At 48.7% G+C, this 24,325-nt stretch overlaps 10 protein-coding genes across 10 annotated transcripts; 5 read left to right on the forward strand and 5 right to left on the reverse strand.

Annotated features, from left to right (window-relative positions):
* The first annotated feature begins 37 nt into the window (after window positions 1-37).
* Window positions 38-1,292, forward strand: L228DRAFT_219117 (N-terminal nucleophile aminohydrolase). The gene is made up of 2 exons (XM_018330205.1): window positions 38-247; window positions 349-1,292. The coding sequence occupies exons 1-2, from the start codon at window positions 141-143 to the stop codon at window positions 1,034-1,036; spliced, it is 795 nt and encodes a 264-aa protein (XP_018190203.1). The 5' UTR covers window positions 38-140; the 3' UTR covers window positions 1,037-1,292.
* Window positions 1,293-1,457: 165 nt separating this feature from the next.
* L228DRAFT_208602 (hypothetical protein) lies at window positions 1,458-3,762 on the reverse strand (the record flags this gene model as incomplete). The annotated part of the gene is made up of 3 exons (XM_018329764.1): window positions 1,458-1,589; window positions 1,643-2,904; window positions 2,955-3,762. The coding sequence occupies 3 exons, from the start codon at window positions 3,760-3,762 to the stop codon at window positions 1,458-1,460; spliced, it is 2,202 nt and encodes a 733-aa protein (XP_018190204.1).
* A 366-nt stretch (window positions 3,763-4,128) lies between these two features.
* Window positions 4,129-5,449, forward strand: L228DRAFT_245638 (pre-rRNA-processing protein PNO1). Its single transcript, XM_018332213.1, has 3 exons — window positions 4,129-4,356; window positions 4,417-5,066; window positions 5,128-5,449. The coding sequence occupies exons 1-3, from the start codon at window positions 4,281-4,283 to the stop codon at window positions 5,182-5,184; spliced, it is 783 nt and encodes a 260-aa protein (XP_018190205.1). The 5' UTR covers window positions 4,129-4,280; the 3' UTR covers window positions 5,185-5,449.
* Window positions 5,343-7,782, reverse strand: L228DRAFT_245639 (permease of the major facilitator superfamily). Its single transcript, XM_018332214.1, has 5 exons — window positions 7,285-7,782; window positions 7,140-7,225; window positions 6,881-7,081; window positions 6,229-6,751; window positions 5,343-6,174 (listed from the first exon to the last, which is right to left on the reverse strand). Exons 1-5 carry the CDS (start codon window positions 7,510-7,512, stop codon window positions 5,542-5,544), a joined length of 1,671 nt encoding a protein of 556 aa, XP_018190206.1. The 5' UTR covers window positions 7,513-7,782; the 3' UTR covers window positions 5,343-5,541.
* Window positions 7,783-7,807: 25 nt separating this feature from the next.
* Window positions 7,808-9,772, forward strand: L228DRAFT_259840 (S-adenosyl-L-methionine-dependent methyltransferase). Its single transcript, XM_018334201.1, has 5 exons — window positions 7,808-8,429; window positions 8,556-8,566; window positions 8,641-8,726; window positions 8,804-9,093; window positions 9,153-9,772. The coding sequence occupies exons 1-5, from the start codon at window positions 8,082-8,084 to the stop codon at window positions 9,285-9,287; spliced, it is 870 nt and encodes a 289-aa protein (XP_018190207.1). The 5' UTR covers window positions 7,808-8,081; the 3' UTR covers window positions 9,288-9,772.
* Window positions 9,773-10,015: 243 nt separating this feature from the next.
* Window positions 10,016-10,382, reverse strand: L228DRAFT_266969 (U6 snRNA-associated Sm-like protein LSm6; the record flags this gene model as incomplete). Its single annotated transcript, XM_018334929.1, has 3 exons — window positions 10,016-10,041; window positions 10,106-10,219; window positions 10,277-10,382. The coding sequence occupies 3 exons, from the start codon at window positions 10,380-10,382 to the stop codon at window positions 10,016-10,018; spliced, it is 246 nt and encodes an 81-aa protein (XP_018190208.1).
* Window positions 10,383-10,589: 207 nt separating this feature from the next.
* On the forward strand, window positions 10,590-12,398 carry L228DRAFT_259842 (hypothetical protein). Its single transcript, XM_018334202.1, has 3 exons — window positions 10,590-11,038; window positions 11,112-12,012; window positions 12,074-12,398. The coding sequence occupies exons 1-3, from the start codon at window positions 10,692-10,694 to the stop codon at window positions 12,236-12,238; spliced, it is 1,413 nt and encodes a 470-aa protein (XP_018190209.1). The 5' UTR covers window positions 10,590-10,691; the 3' UTR covers window positions 12,239-12,398.
* A 302-nt stretch (window positions 12,399-12,700) lies between these two features.
* Window positions 12,701-13,410, forward strand: L228DRAFT_237563 (Trm112p-domain-containing protein; the record flags this gene model as incomplete). Its single annotated transcript, XM_018330946.1, has 3 exons — window positions 12,701-12,886; window positions 13,060-13,249; window positions 13,406-13,410. The coding sequence occupies 3 exons, from the start codon at window positions 12,701-12,703 to the stop codon at window positions 13,408-13,410; spliced, it is 381 nt and encodes a 126-aa protein (XP_018190210.1).
* Window positions 13,411-15,297: 1,887 nt separating this feature from the next.
* On the reverse strand, window positions 15,298-19,414 carry L228DRAFT_266972 (histone H3-K4 methyltransferase Set1; the record flags this gene model as incomplete). Its single annotated transcript, XM_018334930.1, has 3 exons — window positions 15,298-15,401; window positions 15,557-18,632; window positions 18,749-19,414. The coding sequence occupies 3 exons, from the start codon at window positions 19,412-19,414 to the stop codon at window positions 15,298-15,300; spliced, it is 3,846 nt and encodes a 1,281-aa protein (XP_018190211.1).
* Window positions 19,415-20,265: 851 nt separating this feature from the next.
* On the reverse strand, window positions 20,266-23,249 carry L228DRAFT_245645 (glucosamine-fructose-6-phosphate aminotransferase). The gene is made up of 6 exons (XM_018332215.1): window positions 23,052-23,249; window positions 22,889-22,959; window positions 22,580-22,811; window positions 21,120-22,513; window positions 20,890-21,051; window positions 20,266-20,819 (listed from the first exon to the last, which is right to left on the reverse strand). The coding sequence occupies exons 1-6, from the start codon at window positions 23,054-23,056 to the stop codon at window positions 20,599-20,601; spliced, it is 2,085 nt and encodes a 694-aa protein (XP_018190212.1). The 5' UTR covers window positions 23,057-23,249; the 3' UTR covers window positions 20,266-20,598.
* Window positions 23,250-24,325: the final 1,076 nt, after the last annotated feature.

The raw sequence follows: 24,325 nt of genomic DNA on the forward strand, positions 1-24,325 counted from the left end.
GTGAGGTAACCGTAGACCATCTAACCATTAAGTTAGTCCCTACGAACTCTCCAGTTACTCCAAGCAACCTTTCCAGCCTTACATCCTCTTCCCACTTTTCTCCCGGGCTTCCATTCAAGCTCAAAATAGTCATCCGAAAAATGGCATCCGCATTCATGCAGCCCGGCTTCGGCGAAGCTCCAGGCTATTCATTTTCGCAAGCACCGACAGTAGCAGCTTCCGGCGCCCGAGAGCATAGCTTCTACCCGTAAGCCCTACCAACATTCTGCGTTATACCAGCTCAGTTCCATCATCGTTGCAGCCTATATAGGATTATTCCACATTTTCTAACACATCTTTTTCAAACAGGTACACAGACAACGGTGGATCAACGCTAGGTATCACTGGACAAGACTTCGCCATCTTGGCTGGCGACACTCGATCAACTTCTGGCTACAACATCAACACGCGATACGCCCCGAAAGTATTTCGGATCGGATCAGACGATGAGAGTGGCGCTGGCGGACACATTGTTCTGGCAGTCTGCGGATTTGCTGCTGACGGAGAGGCGCTGAAGGAGCGACTGGACGCTATGGTGAAGATGTACCGCTACCAACACGGCAAGCCAATGTCGGTCAAGGCATGTGCGCAGCGTCTTGCCACGATTCTATACCAGAAGCGATTTTTCCCTTACTATGTGCATGCCATTCTCGGCGGCTTGGACGAGGAGGGCAAGGGTGCTCTATACAGCTACGACCCCGTCGGATCGTACGAGCGGGAACAGTGCCGAGCGGCAGGTGCGGCCGCGAGCTTGATCATGCCCTTCTTGGACAATCAAGTCAACTTCAAGAACCAGTTTGTTCCGGGATCGGGCGTCGGCCATTTCCTTGAGGCGCGGGAACCGCTACCTCTGCCGAGAAAAGACGTCGAAGAGCTGGTGCGGGATGCATTCTCCAGCGCAGTGGAGAGACATATTGAAGTCGGTGATGGCTTGCAGATGATGGTCATTACCAAGGACGGTGTGGAGGAGATCTATCATCCATTGAAGCGGGATTAGAAGCGCGATATTCGGCTGAACACATTTCGTATCCTTTGTTCTCGCGGAAGATAGTATTTGTACTCAGGTTTATTAAGGGTTTATATTCAATGCATGATCACGTTTACTACGATTAAATGAAACTTCAACTTGTATGGAAGGAACGGAAGTGGAGCTGTATTTTTGTGAAGAAGAACGCCCTGCCTCATTTCATAGCTGTCGTAGAAAACGCCATCGATTCTGCTTGTATTATTTCCGTGATATGGTTGCCATGTGCAAGGGGGAAATAAAGAAGAAAGAGCCAAAGAATAAAACGCCGGCCATGCAAAGATCCTTGATGTGAAATGCCCAAAAACGAAGAACGAGCCGTGCCAACGCCGATCCGCCCAAAGCCCAAGCCGATGCATAAGTCAAACCTTTTATGATACAGTAATGCCAGCAATTAGGCAATATTACCTGCCATGCCTATGAAAAGAGCCTGCGCAGCTAATTGAAGAGACCATAGTCCTACCTTTTTGAAACGACGCATGCGAGCTTCTTGATCGACAACATCCCGAGCAAATGCTTCATATGTCTGGAGCTTGGATTAGCTGGAGTCTTAGAGCAATTTGAGACATTCGCGCTTACCTCAGCAGACAAATCGTCCATTAAACCGCTGTCGTAAATCGTCCAGCTTCCATCGAACTCGCTGGCCCTCTTTACTACCCGACAGTTGATTGGGATGAATGTGCGTCTTGAATTCATGTATGCGACAATTGGTCGAATAAGAGCATTGTTGATGTATGAGAGATCTCTGGTAAACAAAGGAACGCCCGCTCGAATGTCATTCAGATGGACTCTAAGGTCCATGACAAGGAATCTCTTCTCGTCATCCGCCTTCTGAGTGGTTGGCGAAGGCGCTTCTTCCGAGTCCTTTTCCTCGGAGGACTTAGTGTTTCTGATCCCTGTGTAGTCCGAAATATATCGATTGCTTGTGACGGTGGCTTCCATTCGATCGTAGAAATCGGACATAACTTTCGCGATACTTTCGTCAGTATCGGCTGGGAGCATGATGTCGGCAACAATATCAACATTGCCCTCGCGAATCCATGAAAATGGACCCTCAATACCGCGATTCAAATGATCAATGTTCAAACCATCAATTCGTAATCGACTATGCTTCTTCCAAGGATTTGGCGCTCCAGTAGCTTCCAGACCCTCTTTGAGCTGGGCCCCTGTTTGGCCGTGCGTTTGGCGTGGATGGATGGTGAATAAAGAGTCATCAAACGACCCTGACATCATATTTGCCGATAGAAAGTCGTAGAATAGCCATTGCTTTCTCAGCTGCGGAAGATCACAGGAGTAAATGCTGACGGAGAATGGACGGAAATCGCCTGGTTGGTAAACTGTGACGAGGAGATCCTCCATTTTGAAAGATTCGAGTTCAAAATCGCCAGGCAGATGTTCGTGTCTATAGCTTCTCGGATCGACATCCTCGTCTGACCAATAGACCGACCTACGGTCCACCACGCCGCGAACGCCTTTCACCTCCACGTTGCGTAGCAGTCCTTTTCCGTTGAACCACTTGGTAAAGGATAAGGTGACGTTGACATTTTCAATTGACAAGTCAAACTGAGTATAGTTATCATCCTCGTCCTCTTCAAGTCCAGTAGATGCGGCTTCTTCCTGGGTTTCATATTCTTTCGCCCTTTCAGCGGCTGCCGCTGCGGCAGCGCTTGCGGACGAACCCTTTGTTACTTTGGACTTTCCTAAACCAGGTCTTTTCGAAACGAAGACATTTTTGAGCGAAATCACACCATCCCCCCACTTAGGCACGATGGCAGATTCGAAGACAACCTTCACGCCAGATGATTTAGTAAGATAATTACCGATCCACCTTGTAAGAGTCTCTGGGTAAAACTGTCAGCACTGAAGTAAGCTGAGTAGTCAAGGAACCAACCTTGTGCAAATACAGTGTTGACTAAGAATATCACGAGAGAGAAGAATGTTGTGGTCCCAACAATAATCCAAATCATATGCCCCACCAAAACCCAGGAGAAAAATGCACTGATATCGTCCATATTAAAGGGCCGCACACTGCGGATGGAGAACCATTTAAATCGAACCTTTAATCGAGACCAGAACCCCGTTGCTGCTGCGAGAAGCTCTTCTTTCGAAGGCCGATGGATATTTGACACTTGGGGTAGACGTTCTAAAATATGTTTATTTTGTTGGGACGAAGTACCGGAAGAATGTTCAGTGGCTGTGCTCTCCTTCGATTGCGAGTTATGTGAGGATTCGCGAGGTTGAGTAGCATGTTTCTCTCCAGTCTCACCACTTTTTGTGGCCGAGCTCTTGTTTCGTCTCCCAACCGCATCGCTGCGGACTTTTGCCTTGCTGCGAACGCCATTTTTCAATATCAGATTCCAGGTCGTGCCAACTGTATGGCTTGTAGAAGGACGCTGTCGAAGGAGATGTGTGTGAGCTACGGCGGTAGCAACTCCAGGAACTGATTTAGCCGGTTGCGAACGAAAAGACGAAGCGGCCGTTGAGAAGAGTCGATGAGATGAGGTGTTGTTTGTATGATTCAGACCGGGGAAATTAAAATTGGTCTTAATGCGAGTTGTTGGTATCACTGGACGAGACACAGAAGCTGCTGGAGATAGAATGCACTGTAGAGTGAGCGGACTTGCTCGTGTGGCTTTGTATAGAGGGCTAGCTGAAGCCCAGAGCTGAGCACATATCCTGCTTCGTACATCGCCAGTCATGATCCTGAAAACATGATCATCAGACCTACTTCAATGCACTGGTCTGAAAGGTTTGCGAGCAATATTGGGTGCGATTCAAGTGAGTTCGGTCGCTCGCATGCAACAAGAAACCTCTGGGGACTCCAGGATAGTAATGACGAGAGCAGAATTTCCGGGCTAAAGGCTGGAAGCTACAGAGTTACCGAAGACTCGCACGCGTTTTTGCGGAGCTAACCTTGTACCTCTTCTCGTGTCTTCGCTTCCCGCGTCCGTCCGCATTCTAAGGTAGCCAGCTATAGTGTCTCGGCTGATTGTCCAATCAGATAAGACCAGTCAACAAAACACTAAAGAAAAGTCGGTGATTATCGACCTTGAGGGGAACCTGATAGCAGAAAGAAACTCTGGCTTCGGTGACTTTTTCTGCCCTCACTATACGACTCTGCTGCTCCCTGTTCAGCGTCTTTCGAACGACACCCACACCTTGAAAGAGAGAAAATTGCGACGAATTCGTGTTCTCAGACGAAAATCGAAACGTGAAAATGCCCGCTCCTACCGCTTTATTACGACGGCCGGGCGAACTGGCCGCAGAAGAAACTATCCCAGTCCCGGGTCAAGGTAATGGCTAATCGGCTTTGCTAAGAGAAAGGAATAGTGAGCACTGACTTGGTTGAACAGTTGACGAGGAACTTTTACTGGATGGCGGCGCAGGCGTTGCTGAGCCTGCCAATATCGGCACAGGACTGCCAGCTCAAAATCAATCAGAGGACACAGAGATGCATATTGACGAGGAGGGGCGACCGCAATTTGCGCCGGCGAAGAATACCGATGGACCCTTCCGAGCTGAGACTCGCAAGGTCCCCATTCCTCCCCACCGTATGTCGCCGCTCAAGTCGTGCTGGACGAAGGTCTATCCTCCTCTGGTCGAGCACTTGAAACTACAAGTACGAATGAATATGAAGAACAAGGCGGTCGAGCTACGCTCGTCAAAGCACACTGATGACCCTGGTGCGCTTCAGAAAGGAGCAGACTTCATCAAAGCGTTCAGTCTGGGTTTTGACGTTGATGATGCCATTGCCCTTCTGCGATTGGATGACCTGTATATCGAGACTTTTGAGATCAAGGACGTCAAGACTTTGAACGGCGAACATCTATCGCGTGCTATTGGCCGTATTGCTGGAAAGGATGGAAAGACAAAATTCGCCATTGAAAACGCCAGTCGGACAAGAGTTGTCCTTGCCGACCAAAAGATTCATATCCTCGGCGGCTTCAAGAATATTCATATTGCCAGAGAGGCTATTGTTAGCCTGATTTTGGGAAGCCCTCCGGTATGTGCACGCCCGAAATTTTTCAATATTTTTACCTGCCGCATGCTAATTCATTCTTTAGGGCAAGGTTTATGGCAACCTGAGGACCGTCGCCTCTCGTATGAAGGAAAGATTCTAAGTGGATTGTTTGAACGTGTCACAAAACTGCATTTAAATAAGGAGTACGGGGTTATCGGCGCTTAGGGAGAAAGATTCTGTCCTCGGAGATTCGACAAACAGTTTCCTATTCGACATATATCTGAGCGTTCCGCCTATACAATGGTCTGTGGATATTTACGTCTTGGTATTTTGGGTGAAATGGTTTACTGTCTGATCAAGAGAGTCTACCACCTGGCTTCCAAGTCAAAAGCTATATTCCATGATTAGCACCTCTTCGAACGTATGATGATGTAAATATTAAGTATTTCAGCATTAGCTTGATGAACTATGCGCAGTGGTATTTTTGCGAGAGATGTGAGTCGTGTAATCCGTCAGGTCAGTTCGTCTTTTGCTTGACCGAGCGCCACTCCATTGCCAGAGATCCGATGAGTGTGAGACATGTCAAGGCTAGCGGAAGATAGAATGTTTGTGTTATAGACTTGTCGTAGCCTTCCAGGACGCTGACAATCTCCTCCTTACTGATGTATTTACTTAAATCTGAAAGACCCATGGAATCCAGCGCGGTAGCATTTAATGGAGGGTTGACGTTCTCCAACGCCGAGGCTAGACGACTGGTAAAAATTGTCTGAGCTAGGGGAACAGAGAGTGCCGGTCCTAAGGCTTGGGCAAACACGACGACAGCAATGCCCATCGGCACATCGCTCTGTGCAAGAATCGTCTGTGCAGCTATTTGGGGAGCTTGGAATCCTAAAGCTCCACCGAATCCCAAAAGCAGTTGATACCCTATAGAATCCGCCGGAGGGGCATTGATTTTGAGTGTTGTGAAAAGGCCCGCAGAGATGGGAGTTAGCAAGCTCGTAGCGATCATAAACGGAGTGTAAAATCCAGTAAGGGAGACTCCTGATCCACCAAGCACAAAGGCAACCATTGAAGCACCAATCATTGGAATGGTCATAATGCCGGATTTAGCAGCAGAGACTCGTTTGACGGCCTGGAAGTATATCGGCAACTGGGTTGAGTAGTTAGCAACTTACTTTTGGGAAAATGAGCCCGTTTGACCTACATAGAAATAAAATACGTTCAATGCAGCATTGTTGAAGAAGCTGAACCACATGCCCGCGAGTATGCTTCTCCTGAGGATGATCCGCGGGGGTAAGATGGCTCTGTCCTGTCGTCGCTTCTGTAACCAAGCGAACGCGCCCAACAGTATTGCGAAGATGACAAAAAGGCAAATAATACGAACATCTGTCCAGCCATACTTTGTACCACCCCATTGAAGAGCCAGTAACAAGCAAACAACAGACGGTACGAAAATGGCTGAGCTTAAGAGATCTAATCTTGATACCTTTTCCTTCAATGGAAGCGACGTATCGGCGTTTACGCGGGGATTGTCGAAAAAGATGAGCACAAAGAGAAAAGTAATCGCTCCCATGGGAAGAATGATGTAGAAACACCAGCGCCAAGACAGCTTTTCTGTGAGCACACCACCAACGAGTGGCCCTGCAATGTCCGAAATCATCTCGATGGCGGCGAAGGACGCAGCATAGAATGATCGTGTCCGAAGAGGAATTGTTTGAGCAAGAATTCTGTGTGGTGTCAATCGTTATGTCATAGAAGAGAAGTCTTATGCCTTCTTTTTGGCATTTTCCGTCGTCAAAAGTAACATAAGGGCATACTTTCTACACCAAAGTATGGCCCATGGGGTTGTAACTTACGTGAAAACGCCAGAGATTATACCCGCAGCCCCGAGACCCGATATCACACGCCCAAAAATCAAAGCTGCCGAAGTCGGCGCAATGCCGCAGAGCAGAGAACCAAGTTCGAAAATACAAACAGCGATGAGGAAGACTTTCTTGATCGAGAAGACCGTATATAGCTTCCCAAACATGAATTGGAATGAGCAGGACGTCAACCGGCTCGAGAAAAGTCAGGGAAAGGCCGGTATAGATACTCAATATTCTGTGCGATACTTACTATCCAGAGCTATACCAGCCCACATCAGCAATTGTTTTGAAGTGATTTGTTATGCTCGGTATAGCCGTGGCAATAACAGCGGTATCCTACAACAATTAAATTTCCAACTTGATCAATAAGCTTTTCATGGGCGGAATCGGCTCACTAAGGATGTAAGGATGAGACTGAGTCCTAATGCGAGCAGGATAGACAGTAATTTGACGCCTGTCGGATATACCCTCTCTTCATTCTGTGACGATTCCTCTACCTCAAGCGGCTCGAGACGAGGTGGACTGCTTTGTGTGTTGGTGTCTGCATGCTGAGAAGGATTGACAGGCTCCACGATGTTGGAAGCTTCTGCACCTGTGGATTTGATCGTCTCAACTTGAGCCATTGCTGAGGAGATCCTCGTTGCTGTGTGACCTGTAGGGATCTAGGAGGTCAAGTATGGTTCAAGATGTATAGGTGGGCTAGGCAGCCATCATCTCTAGTGTATATCGCCATCGACTCCGCATTTCCCGTCTTTATCAGCTGGGCTAATCATAACAGTAGAGATCTCCTCTTCTCTAAATGTCTTGTTTGGAAGTGACGGCAGGTTGGGCAAAAAATCTTATCCGAGCATAGTCTCGCCTGATAAATCCCAACGTGCTCAATCCTGGACGTTCTCCAACTTAGCCAAAATGTCAATTAATCAAATGTCAATTCCACGTGTTGTAGTTCGTCCGTCAACTTGTGGGCGTATCTTAGGGTGTTGCCTATCCAGACTCGGTGCGAGTATATACCGAATTATAGCCAACATAGTTAGGACGGAACCCACCAGGCCACTAAACCTCCCGCTGACGCAACATCAGCCGCTGTTGACAGCAGCCACAATATGTCCTTAAATTGAAAGAGTCAACCAACAGAAAAGCATCCATCTTCAGCATTTGTGACATTGAACGCCATCTGATCAGATTTTAAAATATGCCGTCCTTCATCAAACAGGCCGCCGAGGCTGGCTTCGCCAATGCATCAAGCTATGATCTTCATCGGCCATCTTATCCTGCAGAGGCGGTAGATAAGCTGCTTGGCGCGCTCGGCCTCATTGGCGCGAATGGCGCCAAGGTCTTGGACCTTGCAGCTGGCACTGGGAAATTTACAGAGCTCCTCGCTCGTAGACCAGAAGCATATGAAATCACAGCCGTGGAGCCACATGCTGGCATGCTCCAGGAATTGGACAAAAAAGCACTGAAAGGCGTCGTGACCAAGTCTGGAACGGCAACAAGCATCCCGTTGGAAGATGAAAGCGTAGATGCCATTATCATTGCACAGGTATGATCAAGTACGATCTTTTTGTTTGCTTTTCAATCAACATTGTAAACATTTCCTTTTCTCTTGTGAAACTACAGGTCTTGACTTTGACCAAAGAAGGCTAATGACGATGCTAAAAAATTATAGGCATTTCACTGGTGTGTAGAGCGAATATAAACTCAATTCGAGTTGTGTTTCAATGGAGCTGTTTTGCTAATTGACTGGCCTCAAGGTTCGCAACCCAAGAAACTCTGCGGGAGCTTCACCGCGTGTTGAAGCCCACCGGTGTTCTTGGGCTTATTTGGAATGTTGAGGATTGTAAGTAACTCTCTTTCATCTGAACTCATGCGCATTTCTCCCTCAGTTGTCCATGAGCACAGATCTGACCGGACTAGACAATGCACCCAAGTCGTGGAAGCCAACCACTTTATGGGAATCCAAAGTCAAGAATCTCATGTGGTCATTTGATGACCATAATCCTCGATTCCGTCATGAAGGCTGGAAGAAGGTCTTTGAGGATCAAGTGAAGAGCAGTCCTCTGACAATCCAAACCGTCGATCCATTGTTTTCTCTTCCACTCGGCGAAGAGAGCGTGCCCTTTGAGCGTTGGCTCAGCAAGCAAGGCGTGTGGGATCGATACAATACGTTGAGCCAGATTGCTATACTTGAAGGAGAAGACAGAGAGGTAACGTGATCAAATTGCAAGCTAGCATAAACTGTTGCTGATGATTTTATTTCATGCAGAGAGTTAAGAAGACAGTCTTTGACGCCCTAGACGGAGACGAAGTTGAGAAGAACGCAAATGGAGATGTTGCAATCCACGGAAGCACTTTCCTTGCATGGACTACAAGTATCCCCACAGACACTCTTGGTCAATGACTTAATCCTGACCAAGGCTGCGACCCTAACGAAATCTGTCAGCACTGAGCTTGATAGATGAGGGATTCCCCTGGACTTGGCATTTTCTATTTCCTTTTAATTATTTGAATTCGGGAACTGACCGAGACGAGATACGTCTAGATTGAACAGGTCATGGAGGATTGGAAACCGCTTTTGATTTCAGCAATTGACAGAGCAAGACATATTGCCGCGAGCAACACATTGCCCTTGTCAGTGGACACAGAGCATCGTAAATTTGGTTTACAACCATATATAAGCTGGAATAGCAGACCTTCGACTCTTCATTGTCCGCAAATAGTTTTTCTCAGTTCCCAGGACTGTCTGATGTCAGGCTTCGCTTTTGTTGAAAAGTTCCATGTATAATAATTTGCTTGATTTCCATCTGTTTAAACGTGTAGAAAGATCTATGGTATTTGATTCCCGTGTCCTTAATGCCTCCACACAATAAAGTTGGCATCAGTGGCACAGAACGCTTGAACAATTCTTTTCATAACTGCAATCTCGAAAGCGATATCTTCGATCAACCACTCGACGATTCCACTTGCGCCACTGTTCGAGGACAAACTCTCAAACGGTGAAAATGAAATGCGACGAACACTTGTGCAGTTTTACGGACCCAGAACGCCATCAATAACCGCCGAGTGGGCTCGTCGTCGTGTCTCCGAATAAGACGTATAAAAGGGTGTGCGCCGATGCGCCGCAGCCGATCATGAGTCGGAGCTGATGTACATCACTACAAAAGGATGGTCAGCATACAGTATCGTAAGTGCTTGATCTGCTCCGTCTGCTGTCCATACCGTTGTTCCCTCTCACGAAAGCATCGCCATATGTTCTTCGTCGTTGACCGTTGACGTATTCCTCGGTTTTCTCAAGCGCAATGTTCATATAACCGTCCACGGATTGCAGTTCACCTTATTCACAAAGTCAGTCGAATGGTCTCCCGTTCTGCTGAGTTCAATAAATCATACCCTTGTAGACGACACCCGAGTTCAGCTTGACTGTAACAGGCGCACCGATGATTTCGCTGAGGAAGCCAGAAGGGTCCTTGCCCTCAGAAGCCGCGCCGTTCTCCATTTCCAAATAGTGTTTCTTTGTTTGCGCGGGTCGGAATGAGGACAAAGACTAGAGTTTTCCTGTGTGTAGTGGGGGATGAAGTGTAACTTGCTCCGATTGCCTTGATGTTTGTCGGCCCCGATGTCCACCGCTTTCGCCAAAGCTCGGGCCACTAGCTTAATATACACACTGTCAGCCAATATGATTTACTCTTGTTGAAGCGCAATTCTGCATTCACCTCCAATGCGCTCGTTGCCTCGCTATAAAACAAAGTTCAAATAATTCTTTTTCTGATTGAGCTTACTTTAATCTTTATATCTCTCCTCCGACATGTCTGGCAACCCCGCCGGGGAAGACCAGCCTAAGACGGCCCCGCCGAAGCGCAGCTTGTTCAACAAACCCTCCTGGGCAGCACCCCGCAACACTGGAGAAAATGTCGATTTTTTCCGCCGTGCAAATTTCGCATATAATGATATAGTGGCAGAGGAGGAGGAGGAGCTAAAACGGAAAATTGCGCAACGCGCCAAGGAGCAGGCCGCACAGGATAAAGCGAATGTTGCGTCAAAGGACGGGAAGCGGCGGCGCATCTCAAACCAAGACGAGGATAATGACGAGAACACTACGGCGGGCAACGAAGAACGAGCTAAACATGACACATCTGCCCCCTCAGATAAATCGTAGGTCCTAGTAATACCGAGATTTGATTCCCATGGAGACACATGCATACTAACGCTACTCATCGCCGTCCAGAATATCTCCAATCACGCAAGACTCTAGACCACTGCCCGAATCTTATGATTCTTCGAAAGAACCTTTACATACAAGAAGCAGCAATTCAGTACTGGGAGCAAGGGAATCTCGACCAGAGCGTGCGTCACGGAACATAATCAGCCTCGATGAGGACGACGATGAGCCCATTAGGCCTATAAACCCCCCGAGTATCGAGGACGACGATGATGACCTTGCTATTGTGCGCCCACCTCCCCGTCAAATAGAAGCAGATCAGGAACAACTGTCAGACGAAGAATTCCCGGAGCTTGCACGAAAAGCTCGAGAAAAAGAGCGAGCCAGGCTCGAGCAACTAGAGCGAAGATCAGAGAGCCAGGCCACCCCCGAACCTAGATCCCAGAGTATAACACGCCCGGCTTCAACCCAGGTTGAAAGTGCTTCACCACCTGCCCCGGATCCAGTGGTTCAGATTCTAATAACGTCTCCAATTCCTCATACCACTCCGCTCATTGCGACTCGCAAGCTCTCTCAGCGGCTCAAGGACGTTCGTCTGGCGTGGTGTGAGCGCCAAGGCTTTGACCCAGACACGGCAACTTTGGTCTTCTTGACGTGGCGAGAGAAGCGAATCTTTGATGTTACGACGTGTAAAAGCCTAGGATTTGGGCTGAATAACGAAGGGAATGTTGTTCTCAAAGGAGAAAACAATGCATTTGGCGGCGAATTCGGGAGGATACATATGGAGGCCGTGACAGAAGAGATTTTTAAGGAGCAGAAGAAGAATAAGGCAGCAGGATACGGAGACCAAGCCAATGCAGAGGATGAGCTTGAAGAGCAGTTTGTTCCAGAGCAGCCCGCAATCGAGACAATCAAAATTGTTCTCAAGAGCAAGGAATTTGATGAATTGAAGCTCAAAGTCAAGCCGGTGAGTAATCTCTGCGACTCGGTCTTTCCCATAAGAAAAAAAAATACTGACAAAGGCTTAGACAACGCAAATGTCCCGTCTTATAAATGCTTTCAGGCACACCAACAATATTCCGCAAGAGACGGGTGTCCATTTGGTATTTGATGGAGACCGGCTCGAGCCAGACATGGAGGTTCAAGAGACGGAGATCAGCGACATGGATTATATCGACGTGTTTTTGAAATGATGTCAACTTACCATGCATAATGAATAACGACTAAAAGATTTTGCTTGAGATTCATGATTTCTTGCGATCCAGCGCCCCATTACATCTTTAGTTGAATGCTAATCAGTATTAAAGCGCTAGCATTCAAGAATCAAAATAATCTATAGTTTCAGTATCCAACTTCTCAAATATAATACCTTTGGATATAATCTAATACTACTATATTTACTGTCTTGTCTACTCGCTGTCATGAACCCCACGCTTATATAATCACCAGGCGCGACACAGCGCTAGGAAAATAAGCTTTCAAGCCGCATCCTCCCCACGCAGCCTGGCAGTTTTTGCCGAAATCGCAAAAGTCGAAAAAGTTGCAGCACAACTTAAACCTTGAACAGTGGTTTCCTGAGCTCAAAAAGTCCACCTCCTCACCCCCTCACATCAAATTTGCAATCCCAAGTCCGAACATCCAAATATCCAAATATCATGAAGGTCCTCACAGTCAACTTTCTCACCTGCGCGGTGAAAACCTGCAAGACCTCGCCCGAAGCGTTCCCGCTGCACTTTCGCGACGCGGAGCTCGCGCAGCAAGATCTCGAATTCAACCCCGAATTCATCAAAAACATGCTGCTGCGATTAGACTGGAACGCTTTCCGCGTGACTACTTCAGAGGTGGGTCATTTTTTTTCGTTTGTGGCAGAGACCAAGTCTGCACGAAGTCTGCATACACTCTTATTTCTGCGTCCTTGGTCCAACACATTTCACATTTCTCATAAAAAAAGCTTTGTTGGAAAGATTGGAGGACAAAAGGGAAGAAGCAAACGTAATTGACATGATACAAATAGCTCGGATTCTCTACGATCCCCGCCGAGAAACCCGAAGGCGACGCGCTCAACGACGAGACCCTGCTGCGCGACCTGCACAAGGTGCTGCTCGAAACGCAAGTCATGGAAGGGAAACTCGTGTGCGGCCACTGTGCGCATGAATACGCTATCAAGGAAGGCATTGCCAATTTCTTGTTGCCGAACCACTTGGGTGAGTCTCCGCTTAGGATTTCGTATCTATGGTGTTCCCTTTTATACATACTGCTGTTATACCTATTGTTTACTGCATTGTATACTGCATTGTATACGCATATACGCCATTCTCGCATATATCGAAACCAAAAACATTGACTAACTTGAGTACTAGTATGAACAACAACCACTCTATCGACTATTAAACCCCTCTTTCTTTCTCCCATACAGAAGCATAAAGCATGTCTACATACCCCGCATCACCATCGCATCGGCAATACTCTCAGACCAAATCGACTGCCTCAAACGACAGCGACATTGCCAGAAATTCTAAGAATTTCAACCACGAAAGTAGCTGAACAGCCAAGTCCACTACACGTCTCACTCACGTCAACAATCTGCGACTTTCGTCTTTTCTGGTCTTCTTACTCTTCTTCTTACTCTTCTTCGTACTCAATCACTGCACTTGCACTTTTATTCGTCCGTGCAGTGCCAGAGAGACCACATTTACCAGCGGAATGACCATTGTCTGGTCCACACGTTACTGACGTTCTTACCTTCTCACCTGCATTTCCTTTCCCTCTCCCTCTCCCTGTCTCTCGGTCTCCCTTTGTCTCTCTCTCTGTCTCGCGGTCTCTCTGTCCATCAACTACTCAAATCCAAGCATGCTAGCCCTTTTTATGCTTAGGAACCTCGAGTAGTCGAGGAGTCGAGGAGTCGAGGAGTCGAGGAGTCGAGGACTATACATTAAGCATATTAGGCGTTTCAACTTTTGTTTTCCCCTTTGTCTCATCTCATTTACTTATCATATCTTATACGTCCCGTTTCACCTCGAAAAAACTCGTTTTTCGTCACTTTGTCATCATGATACCTGAATCCCTGAATACCTGAATACCTGAATACCTGAATACCTGAATACCTGAATACCTGAACCTTTGCCCTACCTTTTAAGTCATGTACACTATGTATGCTTTTTTCCTCCCCATATACATTAGAATTTACCTATCTCAATTTAAAAAAAAAAAGTTGCTCGAAGTATATCATCTTCATTCATTTTTTTTTTTCTTCCCTCTACGATCATGAGAGATACCCTAAGCATGAAATAAACCTAGGTAATAAACGTAGGGATCAACCTAATAAACGTTGAGATGAATATAAGAGCTAGACAAAGACATACAAAAAAAGGGGGATGAAAGGGAACACTGAAAGTAGACATACATAAAGAAAGGGGATGAAAGGAAAAGGGAACACGGAAAGAAGACATGAAAGAAAAAGAAGCAAGATGAACATACAACTACAACTACTGTACATTTATATAATACTTTCAAAGTGTCAAGTTTCAAGTTTCAAAATTTCAAAGTTTCGCCGCGCCTGTATTATCCCTCGCCTCTCCCGAGAATTTTGTGTGTATGTGTGTCTGTGTGTGTGATAAAAAAAGTAACCCTAGTACTACGGTAGTAAAAGCCAAGCCGGTGTAAAAGCCAAGCAGGTAAAAACATTCGATTCAAACCTCGGACAGATCATCAAGATCTCGAAGAAGAGAAAGGAAAGGAACAGAGAGGAAAAGAAAGAGAAGAAAGAGGTGAGAGCAGGGGATGAAAGAAAAGAAAGGAAAGAAAAGAAAAGAAAAGAAAAGAAAGGATAAGAACAGAACAGAAAATAAAAAAGCGAGAGAAGGGGATGAAAGAAAAGGAAATAAAAAAGCAAGACAAGTGGGATGAAATATAGGATGGAATGGAATATCAAGTAGGGCGGGGAGTCACAAGGAGGACGAGATTAATAGAGAAACATTAAAGGTAACACGGGACAAGGAAATAACATAGAGTTGGGTAAACTATCAGACATTCAAAAACGCCGTACATGCAGATTTAGTAAGTTTACTATAAACTTGACATTTGGAGCGAGGATACAGAAGAGCAGCAAAGAGATTTTAAGGAAGGAAGGAATTGAGGGAGGGAGGGAGAGAGAGGGGAAAAGGTACGAAGACAGTGGAAGAGAGACGAGAGAGAGGAGAGAAAAAGGGAAGACAAAAAGAAGCGCGCGGGGGCAAATGTGAGCGACAAGCAGCTAATTGAGGAAGCCTTTACAGCCAGAAGAGCCACACAAGCAAGGAATACGATCGTCGCTGTCGAATTCACGCTCGAATTTGTAATCGTACGTGAGTTCTTCGTCTGTTGGATTCAGTTAGCGGGAATAGTTCACAGAGTGCTTGAGAAAGAAACAGGGAAGTCTGTAGGTTTGAGAGTATCGAAGCCGTATAAGATGTAAAGTGAAGTATATTGACAGTGAAGTATAATGACCGTGAAGAATAATGACTAGCACTTACTTTGAGCAATGTCCCGAAGGGCATAAATGACGATCCGCTTGCTTCCTTCGACCTTGATAATCTTTGCCGTGCAGTTTGGCGTGCAACTGTGGTTGATGAATCGGGCAATGCCTCCACGCTTGGTCGCGTCGATGACGGTGGTTTCATCAATTCGGAACAAGTAGCTGCTTCCAATGCCGCTCTTGAGATATCGTCTCTCGCGCATATCTGCCACCTGCTGTCGGACCTTTTCGCCCACGTATTCGATAATCATGTCGTTGGCAGAGATATTCTCCATGGCGTACAGACCCCAGTTGTGGATGGCGGAGCGGGCAAACTTGACCGGCTTCTTTCTCTTCTTGAGCTGGTTGAACCGAAGCACGTCCGCATCACCGCTAATGACTTGCTTCTGAGCGTTAATGTCGGCGACGAGGCGGCGGTTGTTCGCACGGTTAGAGCGCGATGATGAGCCGGAGATGCTCTTGGCAGCAGCAAGCTTGGCTGCGTCCACGACCGACTGTGTCTCGTTCTTGGCTTGCGCTTCGCGTTCCTCTCTGGCCTTTTGCACGCGGATGCGGTGCGGCAGGTATTTGGACTTTTCAGACTCCAAAATCTTCTTTGTGCCTTCTGTCCGTGCCGAGCCTGAAGCGTTCGGGACATAGTATCCTTCAATCATTGTCTTGCTCCGCACTGGTCCGCGCTCGCCGCCCCGGTTGAGAGCCTTAATCTCCTTTTGTTTCCATGCCCAAGCGGCCGCGTGGCCCAAGTCAGCCTCTGGCTCGTCCTTGAGCACGTCTTGAAGGAAGTGGAGATCTTCATTGTCCTTGATGAGATGTTGCCATCCATCCAGGTCGAGGATAATACTCTCGTCATCCTCCACGGTTCGCCTGGGTACATCTGAAGATACGCCCCATTCCACCTCCGCCCTCGGAGGTTCAACCTCGGCTTCTGGCTCAATCTCCTCCTCTGGCTGCGGCTCCTCCTCGATTTCCTCGGCAGGTTGCTCCTCTTGAATATCTTCGAGCAGCGCTCTCTCTTGTGCCTTTTTGAGTTCCCGTTCCTCAAACAACTGCTTCTTCGACTTCTTCTTTGGCTTCGCGCCCTTCTTCTTCGGTTTTGTCTTGGCCGTGGCCTCTGTCGCGTCAGGTAGTTCGCCGAGATCTTCCACCGGAGTTTCGGCTTCGGCCTTGACTTCCTGCTCCTCTCCAGGTACTTCAATCTCGATATTGATGGGCGCGGCTTCAAATGTCTCAATGTCCTCCCTCTCAATACCAAACAACTTATCATCCTCTCTCTGTTTCTTTCGTGCCTCCAGTTCCTTGAGTAACCGTTTTCTCTTCTTGGAACTCAACGGCAGCATGTTCGCTTCGCGAGCAAGCTCTTCTATACTAGCATCCACCGTCTCATCCCTGTAGGCATCAGAGTGGATAAATGTCGTAGCTTGGCCGTCTTCGCCTTCATCTTCACCGCCCCATCGAGATTCCAAGTCTTCTTCTGTGCGGTCTTTGACCGGTACTTTGGCGTTTTCGTCTTCTGACTCGGCACTGGTGGTGCTCATCCTGCTAAGAGGCCTGCTCTCCTGCTCTTCAGTATCTCTCGTCATTGGCGTCCTTTGCTCATCTTCCGAGTCCTCCTCATCGTAGAATTGATGAAGCCGGTGGTGAAGAGGTCGAATATCAGCCTTTCTAGGCACAGGCCGTTTTCGCCGCTCGTCGGCAAAGCCCACAATGCCTTGCTTTGTGCCAGCACCCTTCCTGATTCGAGGCAGTGCCGTGATGTTAAGGGTCGAGGAGCCAAGCGGCCGGCGTTGGCCTGCTGCCATCGGATCGGCCCGCGAATCTGGCGTACCAGCCAGAGGACTCTCATCGGTTCGCTCAATGTGAATCGTGGGCCGCCGGGTGTCATACGGATCAGAAATTCCCAGCCTGCGTCTTTTGTCGACGTGTCGGTCGGGATCGAGGTAGTTGAAGAGTGCCGGCCCAGCGATGCGAGACTTGATGTCGCTCAGAAGCTTCTCAATGAGTTCTCGTCTCACAATGTCGGCAGCCTCTCGCACAGGGTCTAAATCGCTCGCTCTTTGCTTCTTTTGGATTTCAATCTCTTGCTCATATTCCACCCTGCGCCGTTCTCGCTCGGCCTTGTCGCGTTTCTCCGCTTCCACCTGGCCAGGACTCGGGCTGCGTTCGTAGCTGGGATTGCCATATTGCTGACATTCCATATTCATGATATATGTAAAAAGTGGCGTCATATGACACGCCTTGTAGCATCGCAAGGCCTCGTCCTCACCACGTCGGGAGTTGTCAAAAATGACATAGTACCCTGTTTTATCCAATCGGACCTCCTTCCAATCGAAAGCCTTCAAACGCTTCTTAAGGTGCGAGACCGTTGTGCTAAGAACCGGGACATAGCAATGGGCGATGAAGATGTAAGGCTCCCGCTTTAGCTGGTTCAGGATCGGGCTTTCCTCCACTAGAGATGGAAATCCTGGCCGGCTGGTATTCTTTGGGCCTTCGGGAATCTTTGGTGCGACCTTGACTGAGGGGCCCTTGGGTGCGGTTGGGGGCGGCGCAGAGTTCGGGACGGTTTGCGGAGGCGTCTCTTTTTCTTCCGGCTTCTTCTCTTCACCTCTTAATCGATGGAGCACCGCCTCGACGGCGCGTCTACATCGCCGACCTTCTCGATCTCTCTCAACCCGCACAGTGTACGTCCCAATGCGCTGGCCAGTGCCCCCTTTCTCCGCCCTTCTCGCAGCATCAATGGCAAGCTGGGGCGCCGCGCCGCGCACTATCCTGTCCTTGTACCGGATCGAGCATACGCCCAAGAGACTTCCACTTATTGGGTCGGTCTTGTTACTCGTTTCAGCAATCTCGCCGAAGCTCGAAAACAGTGCATTGATGTGTGAGACGGGCGTCAGCGGATTGAAACCAGTAACGACTACCTGTGTGGGGGGGCCTGGGCCGACAGATGTGGCAGAGTCAAACGGAAAGGCTTTCAGGATATAAGGCGCGGTTCTGAGTTTGCATTTAGGCTTGTTGGCTGCGCCTTTGGTATAGTGAGGAATTGCTAATCGGGGGTCTTTGGGAGGTAGATCATCGTCCTAGAAAGTCCGTTAGTTGGTAAATCTTCGGCAACCCGCTTGCCTGAATGTAGAGGTGCTGGCAGCGAGAAAAGGTAGAGAGTTCTCATTTGGGGGTCAAATGGTGGCAATCATACCTCTTCACCAAACTCTCGATATACTGCTTTTAATTTTCGCTTCTGCTTCGAATTGAGCTTCGGGTCAAGCTCAGGATCATATGTGGCTATGGATCCTTTGACACCAGCAGGCCGGGCAGAGAGGCGCGACTCAAGTGGGGTGTGCGCTGGTGTCATTGCATTTGCGACCATTGCGTCAGAGTCGGGCAATGGCTCAACAAAGCCAGGAGAGCCATCCGTAGGGGTATGGCCATAGGTGGATTTGAATTGAGGAGAGCTCGGCGCTTTTCCGGGGGGAGAGGACTCGGTGTTTGTTAGAGGTGTGAGATTATGAAGGTTAGAAATTGCGCCGGCATTGGAAATGATTGAGAGTTGATTATTCGCGCTGAAGACAGAAGACACGGTGCTTGCGTGAGAGCTCGCGGAGCCTACTCCGTTCAAAAGGTCTCCTGGCACGGATTCACTGTCCTCTTGGCCCGTCACGGCCTGTTCGATAATTGAACCGCTCGTGACACCGCCGGGGCGGGAGATTTGTGAATCTTCAGACCCTGACGGGCGGACTATGACCCCGGCAGAGACGCTCGTGGCAGAGAGAATATCGGTTGGTTTGCCCCGCGCTCGTTGTCGTTCCTCTGCAGCTCTTTTTGCAGCTTTGGGGGCTGCGGGAAAGAAGTCGGCGAACGACATATTGAAGACGGTCCTAGCCTGACCTGGTCATCTCCAATCCAGCCCCTCATCGATTGTTTTTTCGCTCAGCGAAAGACTTTTCAAACATAGGGACGCCAACTGATTCAAAGCGTGGGATGCGTCAGTCAGGGCGACACGGTTGTAGTTGGTAGCGGTGGCCGCTGCAACGCGAACCGTACACGAAAGCCGACGATTTGCAGAGCGGGCAACGGGAGGTGTGATGAAGAAGGGCGGCTGAGAGGTTGTCACGAGCTATAATAATGATTATACACCTCGTCTTTTCCAAAACCCTTTTGAATTCAGGGATTGATGGCGACAGGAAACAAGGTCCAAAGAAGCGCCGCGTACTCCGGTAGAAATTTTGGCGAACCTTTTGCTTTCTTCCCTTTCGTTTTGATGTGGTGCTTGCGGAGGACACGGGCGCAATTACATCGTACCGACCAGGATTGGGGCCTAATTACTTCCTCTCTCTCAGTCTCTCACTAGAGTACTCACCACCTAACTTGCCTACTTCTCCCACTTTCTCACATACACTTAACTCTACGCAGAAGCGTCGTCTCTTCTCTCTTTCTTTTGTTGCCCCTTGGCGCTAAACCAAAAGCGATGCGGGTGTAGCTTTACTTAATTACGTCTCTCCTCCTCCTCCTCCTCCTCCTCCTCCTCCTCCCTTTCCCCTCCCCTCTTCAAACCCTTTTGAGCTCTTGGGGTTGGGCAAACACGCCAACCAGCAGCTCATAATGAAGTTCGTTTGGTATCGCAAAGAAAATCAACGGTCAATGAATGCGGTCTCTCGCATATTTGTCACAACTCGATCACCCCCAAGAGGCGGTTCCGACACGCGGTGATAAAAGAGTCAGAGGGTCGAATCGTAATATTGCTAGGTTGCGCGCATTCAGCTGACCTCGCCCGCGCTGCACATCCACTATCTATTTGCTCTCATTTCAATATCTGCAATTAAGAATATTCAAAATGAAAAAAAGAAAGTCTGTTTAATTCTAGCTAACAAGTTTGCAAGGCATCTAATACAGTGTCATTATACATGGTGGCTCCCAGCACGCAAGCAAACGACTCCGGTCCCTCGCCCAAAACCCTTTGCGCTCAAAGAATACCCAGTGCACCATGAACCCAGTAGCAATGCTCCTCAAGATAATTTCTAAAGTATAAAAGGTCAAGACCAAAGCTTTTTACTCGACTGTCACCGACTTGGCCAAGTTGCGCGGGAAGTCGACGTTCAGCCCCTCTGCGACCGCGAGCCAGTAGGCAATCAGCTGGAGCGGAATGACGTTCAAAAGACCTTGAAGAGCGTCGACCGTCTTGGGCACGACAATCTGCTCCGTCTTGTCATCACTGAACTCATCGTCGTTGGGGTTGCAAATCACAATTGGCCGACCGCCGCGGGCAATGACTGTAAGAGACCAAATTCGTTAGCACATGGAATTGTAGCAGGTGTGGAAAATATGTATTATTAGTCGTACCTTGTTGGTAGGCGTTGAGCGACTTGGCAAAGAGACCATCACGGGTCAAGATCATGATAATGGGGAGGTTCTCATCGACCAGAGCCAAGACACCGTGCTTGAGCTCTCCAGACATGACTGCCTCGCAGTGGAGATAGGAAATTTCCTTGATCTTGAGGGCACCTAGAGAGAGGGGAGATATCAGTTATACTTTTCTCGTGCTGCGAATCAATCTTGTTCAAAACACGTACCCTCGAGAGCAGTAGAATACTGGTTGCCTCTGCCCAAGAGCAGCAAACTCTTCTGGTCCTTGAAGAACTTGGCACACATGTCCTTGATGGTATCGTTGAGCTGGAGAATCTCCTTGAATTGCTCGGACACCTTGCCCAGACCTTCCATGATGTCTTCGCGTCTCTTTTGCTTGGATGCGCGATCCTCGCTGAGAGAGAGTGCAAACATGATCATGGCCACAAACTGAGAAGTGTAGGCCTTGGTAGAAGCCACGCCGATTTCCGGGCCAGCGTTGATGTGGACTCCGCAGTGGGTGAGGAGAGAGATGGACGAACCGACCACATTGACAATACCAACAGTCAGAGCACCACGCTCCAAGCAGTAGCGCAGCGCCATCAACGAGTCGGCCGTCTCGCCCGACTGCGAGACAAAGACACAGGTATCGTCACGGAAAACGGGAGCTTGTCTGTCCAAGAAATCCGACGCCAACTCGACAGAGATGGGGATTTCGGTCAATTCCTCAAAAGTACCCCGCACGGCCATGCACGAGTGGTAGCTCGTACCGCAGGCAATGAAGATGATGCGTCGGCACCGTCGAATGGTGCTAATGTATTGACGCAGACCACCAAGGGTGACCTTCTTATTGACCGAGTCCAAGCGGCCTCGCATGGTGTTGACGACAGACTCGGGCTGCTCAAAGATTTCCTTTTGCATGAAGTGGTCAAAGTTGCCCTTCATAATCTCCTGCAGCTGGAGCTCCAGTGTTTGAATGGCGCGCACAGCCGAGGTGCCGTCGTCCTTGGACAGACGGTGGATGTTGAGCTGTCCATCGTGAATGTGGGCAATGTCATCATCCTCAAGGTAGAGGACCTTCTTGGTGTGTTCGACAATGGCAGAAGGGTCGGAAGAGAGGAAGAATTCGGTCGGGATCGGGACTCCATCGTCCGAGAGGAAGGCACGGGACTGGGAGCGGTGGAGCAGGGACTTGTCTGGAGGGGCGAGCAGGTTGCCGGTAGACTTCTTCAGGGCGACATTGTGCGACGCTTGCTCGGCGGGGAGAGCACCCTCCTCGGAGAACTCGACATCGACAAAGTCGACCTTCATCTTCTTCTCCGTCTTGACACCAATGACCAGCGGCGAACCCTTGCGAGCAGCAATGACCTCGTGGGGGTAGTGGACAGACTTGAGGAGGAGACCAAAAGCACCCTGGAGCTCCTTGATGACAGCCTTGGCAAGGACGGTAAACTCAATGTTGGGGTGCTCATCGTAAAGGTACTTGGCCAGCTTGGCAATGCATTCTGTGTCGGTCTCGGTCTCGAACTTGAATCCTTTGGTCTCCAACAGGTGCTTCAACTCCTTATAGTTGGTGATGATGCCGTTGTGGACGACGGAGAATTCCCAGTTGGGGTCGGATCTGTTGAGCAACAGTCTCGTTAGAAGCCCTTCGTCTTCTGACAATTGGAGTGATCTCTAATCTCACCTGTGAGGGTGGCAGTTGAGCCGCGAGGGCTGACCATGAGTGGCCCAGCGGGTGTGCGCAATACCGGCGTGAGAGTCAAAGACCTTGTCCAAGTCGGGCTTGGACTCATCAATGAGCTCCTTCAGCTTGGCAACCTTTCCAACTTCCTTGAAGGCGAACACCTCGTTCTTCTTGTCGCCATCAACGGCAATACCAGCCGAGTCATAGCCACGGTATTCGAGACGGGAGAGACCTGTATTGACATGGTAAGTACGCTGCAAAAAGTGGTCGCGGACAGCGGGCGAGACGGAGGAGTGGCGGCGCACGAACCATTAACGAGGGTATTGAGAATATATCTCCGGTCCTTCTCGACCAAATAGTTGACGTATCCGAAGATGCCACTGCAAGCTCATTAGAATCCAGATTGGGTATACTTCATCTTGGAAAGGCTTGAGTTGGGGTGTAAGTGAAGGGTGTCGGAGGGATTACGTACCACATGATGAATCGACTTCAAATGGAAGCCACACAAAGAACAATTAAAACACAAGTACAAGAAAAGGTTGGGTATTTGAAATTAAAGATTGTAACGAGAGATTGGCTCAGCAGCGGAAAAGTAACAGAGAGTAGCTGCGAGCAGAATGGAGAGATGGGACAGAGAACAATGTGTTTGTGTGGTGTTGATGGGGAATCGGACGAGATGGTGACAGGAGCTTTATACTATTAAAACGAGTTGCGTCTGACTTTAGCGTTGTTTGGTTCCGCCCGAGGAGGAGCGAGGGGTCAAAGGGCCGAGCTGGGGCGGGGGGTGTTAAAGGAGGGAGGGAGGGGACAGGGGACAGGGGACTGGAAACGAACCAGCGGTCGCCTGAGAGACGACCGCCTCAGGCGCTAGAATAACGTAGAGTTACCATCTTTGACCGCGCAAACCGGATAGAGGTGACCAAAGAAGGCCAAAGCTGTGTATTCGTCCAGTTGAGTGCATTTAGTTAATCCCATATCTCACGTGGCTTTTCAGGAAAAAAGCACTCTCGAATGATCCAGTGATTTTTCATTCAACTCTATACAAAATCTACCTTCATGTCAACGTTAGTGTCAAGGCCAAGCCGCCGTTTAGCTGGTCGCCTTTGCTCCTTCTCTCCTTCTCTCTTGTCGGTCGAGGCGCAGTCGCCGACACCATCGCTAAACTCCCGTCGGCACCTCGTAAAAACTTCTGTTAGTCGGAGCATTGTTCTATCTGCAGGGTCAGCATGCCCCACGTTCCGTCATGCTTGTGGACAGTCACTCTACTATTCTAGGGTAATGTGCGTGGTTCCGAGTCTTCCTCAGCCAATGCTCCCAATTCCAACCATCTCGGTTCATACGTACAAGGTTTGTCAAGACTTTGCTAAACGGCAGTCCCTAGAAATTGTAATACCTTTAATGGAACTTATTGGGCCTTCCAATGCCATCAGGGCAGTTTTGGTGTAACTGCTCAGTCACATGGGGGAAAAAAATCAAAGTACACCAAATGTGTGCCCTGACTAAATGTGCATCGTTGCACTGATTATCTGTGAAATGTTTCATTCAAAACAAATGACTCTATGTAGACAAACAATTAATGATGCACGAAAAGCAAACCACGACCAAGCTACTATGTCCTCCGATAGATAGCACAATGCAGGCCACTATAACGGTCACCTGTTATTCCGTGGAACCTGCAGCAGTTTAGGATACCTCGGCAAGCAGCATAAACCATGCGGATGATGTTTTTGTGGCTGTCAGCCAAAA

The sequence above is a fragment of the Xylona heveae genome (genome assembly GCF_001619985.1).
Source record: "Xylona heveae TC161 unplaced genomic scaffold L228scaffold_3, whole genome shotgun sequence".
In the NCBI taxonomy this organism is placed as follows: Eukaryota; Fungi; Ascomycota; class Xylonomycetes; order Xylonales; family Xylonaceae; genus Xylona; species Xylona heveae.

Coding starts and splice junctions, on each gene's coding strand:
- L228DRAFT_219117 (XM_018330205.1), top strand. CDS start 141: ATGGCATCCGCATTCATGCAGCCCGGCTTCGGCGAAGCTCCAGGCTAT. Junction 248..348: donor CGAGAGCATAGCTTCTACCC/GTAAGCCCTACC, acceptor TTTTTCAAACAG/GTACACAGACAACGGTGGAT.
- L228DRAFT_245638 (XM_018332213.1), top strand. CDS start 4,281: ATGCCCGCTCCTACCGCTTTATTACGACGGCCGGGCGAACTGGCCGCA. Junction 4,357..4,416: donor TATCCCAGTCCCGGGTCAAG/GTAATGGCTAAT, acceptor TTGGTTGAACAG/TTGACGAGGAACTTTTACTG. Junction 5,067..5,127: donor TGATTTTGGGAAGCCCTCCG/GTATGTGCACGC, acceptor TTCATTCTTTAG/GGCAAGGTTTATGGCAACCT.
- L228DRAFT_245639 (XM_018332214.1), bottom strand. CDS start 7,512: ATGGCTCAAGTTGAGACGATCAAATCCACAGGTGCAGAAGCTTCCAAC. Junction 7,082..7,139: donor GGCTGGTATAGCTCTGGATA/GTAAGTATCGCA, acceptor ACTTTTCTCGAG/CCGGTTGACGTCCTGCTCAT. Junction 6,752..6,880: donor ATAATCTCTGGCGTTTTCAC/GTAAGTTACAAC, acceptor GACACCACACAG/AATTCTTGCTCAAACAATTC.
- L228DRAFT_259840 (XM_018334201.1), top strand. CDS start 8,082: ATGCCGTCCTTCATCAAACAGGCCGCCGAGGCTGGCTTCGCCAATGCA. Junction 8,727..8,803: donor TATTTGGAATGTTGAGGATT/GTAAGTAACTCT, acceptor TGACCGGACTAG/ACAATGCACCCAAGTCGTGG. Junction 9,094..9,152: donor TTGAAGGAGAAGACAGAGAG/GTAACGTGATCA, acceptor TATTTCATGCAG/AGAGTTAAGAAGACAGTCTT.
- L228DRAFT_259842 (XM_018334202.1), top strand. CDS start 10,692: ATGTCTGGCAACCCCGCCGGGGAAGACCAGCCTAAGACGGCCCCGCCG. Junction 11,039..11,111: donor TCTGCCCCCTCAGATAAATC/GTAGGTCCTAGT, acceptor ATCGCCGTCCAG/AATATCTCCAATCACGCAAG. Junction 12,013..12,073: donor TGAAGCTCAAAGTCAAGCCG/GTGAGTAATCTC, acceptor ACAAAGGCTTAG/ACAACGCAAATGTCCCGTCT.
- L228DRAFT_245645 (XM_018332215.1), bottom strand. Junction 22,812..22,888: donor TCTCAATACCCTCGTTAATG/GTTCGTGCGCCG, acceptor ATGTCAATACAG/GTCTCTCCCGTCTCGAATAC. Junction 21,052..21,119: donor GTATTCTACTGCTCTCGAGG/GTACGTGTTTTG, acceptor CCCTCTCTCTAG/GTGCCCTCAAGATCAAGGAA.